The following is a 6,081-nucleotide window of genomic DNA, read 5'->3' on the forward strand; positions in this document are numbered from 1 at the left end:
TCTCCAACCTAAAAATAAATAAATAATAAAAAAATGTTTAGAAAAAGGACAAAAATAAAGACAAATGTTACAAATAAAAGAAAGATGAAAAAGTTTATGTAATTCCTATTAAACTATTACTTAATTGATAATGTTTTACTAAATTTTTAATTACGATAATATCTTCCTAAATGACTAAAAAATTGATAATTTCCTCCTAAGGCAAAAAAAAAAAAATGATCTTAAATTATTTTTAATAAGACAAAAATACTCTAATAAATTCAACAACAAAAAAAAGCTTCTTGAAAAAAAATGAAATTCTTTAAAATTTTCACACCCTGATTTTTTATTTTCAAAAATTTGTTTTAGCTTTTATTTATTATTTATTATTATTTTATTTTATTAAAGGTATTTTTATTATTTATGAAACATTGTTAATTTTTTTTAGTAATTTGTAGAAAATATTATGATAGAGAGACATTACTTACAGAACGAGGATAGCACGCGGACCTTTTCCGAGAAAGAAAGAAAGAAAGAAAGAATATAGAATGTCTCAACCAAATGCTCAGTAAAATGAGTTAAATCCTTGGTGCTACTCTGAATATTTCAAGATAGGCCTCTAATTTATACAAAATCGATTTTACTTCTTTGAGTAGAAAACATAGTTGAAAGAACTTGCCTGGAGTTGATTTTTGGATGCTGCAATGTGCAACACAGTGTTACTGTCCAAATCCGGCCAATTCAGCACCCCCGCCTTCCAGAATCTCGCATTTTTAAACCAGGCCCGCCGAAGCCATCCAACCAGGAGCTGAAAAGCATGAAACATGTCGTTTTTAAGTGCAACATGCAGAGCAGTCTCGTTTTGACTTGTCACATCTTCAATAGATTTGTGGCAGATTCTTAGAAATTCAGCCAACAAAAGGAGGTTTCCTTTTTGGGCTGCATAGTGTAAAGGATTCACACCCCCTCTTCCTTGTGCGCAGACAAGGTCCTTATGAACATGAAGTAGCTTGCGCACCAATAGGGTGTTTTTATTATGCATTGCAAGAAGCAAGGAGGTGAGGCCATTTGGGTTAAGCTTCCTAGCAAATGATGGCTTTAACATCATAATCTTCGTTGCAAACTCGGTCTGTCCTGCAGCTGCAGCTACGTGTAAAGGAGTCTCAACAATTGAAATCTCATCGATCTTGTTCAAAACTTCCGAGTCGATTACAATCAACGATTACAAGGCATCAATGTTTCCTTGCTCAGAAGCATTCCTCAGATTCTGATCCATTCTTAGCACTAAGATACTTGTTTTTCTGAAGAATTCCCTCTCATCTGGGTTCTGAACAAGTGGAGATATCTTCTTTTTTTTTTTTTTTTTTTGTCCAGGGAATCAAACTTCTTTTTACCTTCTATTCGAATACACTCTATAATAACTTCATTTATAGTTCCTTATAACATTAAAATATTAGTTGTTTTACTTTTATTTTGTTTTTATATTAATTTATTTTGTATAGAAAAGTGTGAGGAGGAGAGTGAATGCCATTTTATGATTATAAATTATAATAAACCATGTGAATTGTTATAGTTTCAACTGTAGCAATCTTAATGTGTAGAAAAAATATAAGAAAGTTGCTGTATGTGAGTTTTTGTAATTTTTTTTGAGATTTTTCCTATGTGTAGGGAAGAGAAACAGCTTTAGGATAGCTATGGGAATGCTCCTCGTTATCCAAGGAGTAGACTTGAGGAAGTAGACCAAAACTGTAACAGATTTGATTAATGTGAAAAAAAAAATGTAAGAATATTTTGTATAAAAAAAAGAAAAAATTTGTTTTATACTAATTTTTTTATTTTAATAATAATAAAAAGTGATTAATGTGATATAAAAAGTAAGAATGTTAGGATTGATTTTAAAAAGAATTTTTTAAAATTTTGAGTCCGATCTGGTCCATTCCTTTGCCAAACACACCAAAGTGGGTCCTCCAACTATCACAGACTCTTGTTCTTTGAACTTTCGCGGATTTTCATATCGTGTAATTTCAAAATTTCAGTTGATGAAAATGTAATCTTCAAAAATTTAATTAATTAAAATTTGGTAAAATTCCTGGTTTCGTCTTTAAAAACATACATTTTACTTGAAATTTGAAAGTGTGTATTTTTACATGTTTTTAAACCAGCATTTTTTTTTAAAACTCACTCCCGAGCGAAATACTTTTCATGATTTTATTTTTTTTATAAAATAAAAAACCTTTTGACCTACAAAATGTAAGGTCGACCGACAAAAGAAATAACATAAGTTTTCAGAAATATCTCTATGTGCCCAAGATACTTATTTAAATAAAACATTATTCGTGAGGATGATTCCTAATGCTCCCTCAAGACTGACATCCTGACCACCTAGCTCATGCTGCTCATAACTTGCAAATGAATCATGAGGTTAAATTCATTTTCTTTAAATATATTTTTCTTTGAAATCACAGTAAATTTATTAGGGTAATGTGCAGAAGGGTTTTTATTTTATAACCTACTTTATCTTAAATCTTTCCTTAATACAAAAAAATTTCTTTAAATAGAACACTTCTCATTTTGGAAACTTTCTAAAAATTGAAGTTCTACCAAAAAAAAGAAAAGAAAGAACGAGTGATTTGAAAAACTTCCATTTGCATAAAACAACAAAAAACTTTACTTTAAATTATGTGCGGAACAAAAATTGAGAATGGGTAAGCAATTTATCTTAGGGTGCAAATGCGAGCAAATATTAACTACATGCATCTGCTATTCACAACTATCCGCTATTTGCATATGCGGATGCAGTTAATATATATATATATATATATATATATATATATGTTACGATGCAAGAAGCTAAATAGTGTATGAGATGACAATTTTATGACAAAATGATTAGCAAGTATGATCTTAATAGTGGTCAATTGAGCAATTTAAAGTCTATATATATGGGCATTCATAAACTAATGTATATTGTTCGTAATCTCTTGTTTTTATCTCATGAGAAACACGTTGTTTGAGTGTTTGTTTTATTATTAGTGCTTCGATTATTTAATAATAAAAAAAAACTAAAATGCCTCTTTGTATTTACTAGCTAGAAATAAGAATTATAACTTCAAGGCCCATAAAGTAACAAGCGTCACAATTTAATACATCAAACTATGAATCTGTGGCAAAAATGCCACTTCATTAGAGATTGCCGTCAGTTTGAATGGAAAAGAGGTCATTTGCAAGGCACAATTGTAACCATTTTAACAAAAAAATTCCCAACATATCATTTGAAAAACAAATTGAGCGGTAGATTGAGAGAATAAATATCGTTTTCCTAACCAAAGAATAAATGATACTTTTAGAGTTGACAATGATATCTAGATGAATCATCATAAACACATTCCAGATGTGCAGCTTGGCCTAATTGTTTACACCAATTCTTATTTCTTGAACGAATTATTCAACTGCTTACCTCTGCAAGTCGCAGTCTGGGCGATTAGGATGAGCACCACCATCCTAAGAAAAGGTGGGCCGGCCAAGCACTTTTTCAACATCTAAAAAAGCCGTAAAAACTCTTCCATGTGCTTCCAAGTGACGACTACATACAAGGCAATGTTAGACACAAGAGAGAAAGAGAAAAACAAAAAATAATGAAGCCAATAACTTGGAAGTGGAGCTGTGATTGATATAGAAGTGCCATAGGACAGAAAGAGGAGTCCAAAGGATATGATGAGCAGGAAACTAGGAAGACCAGGAGGGAGGACTAAGATAATCAAGAGTAGTGGTATATAAAATGGTAAAGTATTTATACCCAAGAGTAGATGGAAAAAGTGCCTGGCCATGGTTACTGTTCCCACCTGGTGTGGGACGACTTGACTAGCTCCATTTCTAGCGCCGGTTGCGGCTGTGATATTCGACTGAGTATTGGCTCCAGGGATGTAGTTATCTTGCCAAAATCCTCCTGGAGGGCTGAGTACTGCTTGGTAGGCGACTGTTACAAGCAAAACAGCAACCACCAGCAGCATATTGCGCATGTCGTTTGACATTAGCATTCTCTGACGAAAGAAGCATATGTATAACTTCTCATTAATTGGGATAGGATATCTTAAGTAATCTGCAAAAGATGCAACCTTGGGAAGTGATGAAGCACTTAGAGCTCCTGCACGGCATAGCATCTTCCTCATCTCTTGGTTGTCCACTTGTGTTTGCTCTTCCACGATGTCTAGAGCAGTAAAACCCTCTAAATTCTTGAGGTTTACAAGGACTCTACAATCCAATAACCACCTCACTGCCTGTAAAAGTTAGAGGTGCACAATTATTAATCCCATCACTGTAAAATAGTCTATACACTATTGAGACAACTATCGTCAGTTCAGCTACCAAGGAATGACAAGGATGCAGTTGAAGGAGATAATGCCAAGCAAACACAAAATTCGAATATCAGATGACAATTCAAACTCTTGTAAATTGGTTGTAATCTTTACGTGTATTATGGATAGCATGTAAAAATATCTGATTATAAATGACCCAAAAACAGAGAGACCAACTTTGTTCCTCTGTTCTTCTTCCCCACTGCTTCTCTTTATGATTTTTTCAAACACCTTCGCTACAGTTTTCTTCCTTCCCTTTCTACTATCACCAACCATTACGTCCAACTCTCATGGCTTCTACATCTGCTTCCTCCAAGTTCCACTGCCACCCAATCTTCCTTCTCTGTTTTAGCTCCTCGATCTCTCACGGTTATTCACCATCACTTTGTGTTTGCTTGGCATTATCTCCTTCAACTGCATCCATATATATTATCCTTGGTAGCAGAACTAACGATAGTTGTATCAATATACAATATTAAACCCCCAACCCAACAAAGAAAAAGAAAAAAGAAAAAATCCCAAATGCTAAAAACAAAAAAAAGGGAAAAAAAATTAAAGAAAGAAAGAACGTAGAATGTGGCTACCAAATGCTTAATAAAATGAGTTGAAGATAATTTGTAGCATGTTCTTGAGTTGAGTCTTTACTGCTACTTGTTTGCATAATTCAAGACAGACCTCTATTAATTATTATAGCAACTCTATTTTATTTATTTAGTAGAGACCACAGCGGAAAAAACTTGCCTGGGGTTCATTTTTGGATGCTGCAATGTGCAACACAGAGTTACCATCCAAATCCAGCCAATTCAGCATCCTCTTCTCCCAGAATGCAGCATTTTTAAACACGGCCCGCCGAAGCCATCCAACCAGGAGCTGAAAAGCATCTAACATGTCGTTTTTCAGTGCAATGTGCATAGCAGTCTCGCTTAAACTTGTCACATCTTCAATAGACTTAGGGCAGACTCTTAGAAATTCAGTCAACAGATGGAGGTTTCCTGTTTGAGCTGCATAATGTAAAGGATTCATACCACCCCTTCCTTGTGCACAAACAAGGTCCGTATGAACAGCAAGCAGCTCGCGCACCAATTGGGTTTGGTTATTATGCATAGCAAGGAGCACAGGGGTGAACCCATTTGGGCTAAGCTTCCTAGCAAATGATGGCTTTAACATCATCATCTCCATGGCAAACTGGGTCTGTCCTGCTGCTGCAGCTATGTGTAAAGGGGTCTCAACAAATGGAATCTCATCGATCTTGTCCAAAACTTTCGGATCAATTGCAATCAACGAGTATAAGGCGTCAATGTTTCCTTGCTCAGAAGCATCTCTCAGATTGTGATCCATTTTTAGCACTAAGATACTTGTTTTTCCGAAGAATCCCTCTGCTCTGGGTTCTGAACAAGCGGAGTAAAATAATTTGATTCCCACGGATGACCAAATAGCTGGCAGAATCAGTCACGGGATGAGTTATTTATTTATTTATTTATTTTTGTGGTTGTGGACGAGTCGAGCCTACAATGAAACCTGTCAGCCAATGTCTCACAAAAATGACACTTTTTATAGACAAGAACGTTTGTCTTAGGCTTCATGGTGGCGCTCGGGAAGACAGCCGCAAATCTAGGGAGATGGATCCTCCAAATTTCAAATTCAAATGTAACAGAGGGGAGTGCGTTGGACTGTTGGAGGGGTAAAGTTGTTAAAGATAAAATAAAATAACATTTTTGTGTCTCTTTTTTATAACTAATTGAATCTT

General features: G+C 34.5%; 2 protein-coding genes across 6 annotated transcripts; both read right to left on the reverse strand.

Annotated features, from left to right (window-relative positions):
• Positions 1-619: 619 nt before the first annotated feature.
• LOC132174114 (ankyrin repeat-containing protein BDA1-like) lies at positions 620-3,479 on the reverse strand. The gene is made up of 2 exons (XM_059585813.1): positions 3,437-3,479; positions 620-1,176 (listed from the first exon to the last, which is right to left on the reverse strand). The coding sequence occupies exons 1-2, from the start codon at positions 3,477-3,479 to the stop codon at positions 620-622; spliced, it is 600 nt and encodes a 199-aa protein (XP_059441796.1).
• Positions 3,177-5,754, reverse strand: LOC132176019 (ankyrin repeat-containing protein BDA1-like). 5 transcript variants are annotated; one of them, XM_059588127.1, is made up of 4 exons: positions 5,072-5,754; positions 4,095-4,252; positions 3,776-3,955; positions 3,177-3,562 (listed from the first exon to the last, which is right to left on the reverse strand). In XM_059588127.1, exons 1-3 carry the CDS (start codon positions 5,670-5,672, stop codon positions 3,809-3,811), a joined length of 906 nt encoding a protein of 301 aa, XP_059444110.1. In that variant the 5' UTR covers positions 5,673-5,754; the 3' UTR covers positions 3,177-3,562; positions 3,776-3,808. The 5 variants fall into 5 exon arrangements, with proteins under 5 accessions (XP_059444110.1, XP_059444109.1, XP_059444106.1 ...); XM_059588126.1 differs by having other exon boundaries at positions 3,177-3,955; XM_059588123.1 differs by having other exon boundaries at positions 3,177-4,019.
• Between the last annotated feature and the right edge of the window lie 327 nt (positions 5,755-6,081).

The sequence above is a fragment of the Corylus avellana genome, chromosome ca3 (genome assembly GCF_901000735.1).
Source record: "Corylus avellana chromosome ca3, CavTom2PMs-1.0".
In the NCBI taxonomy this organism is placed as follows: Eukaryota; Viridiplantae; Streptophyta; class Magnoliopsida; order Fagales; family Betulaceae; genus Corylus; species Corylus avellana.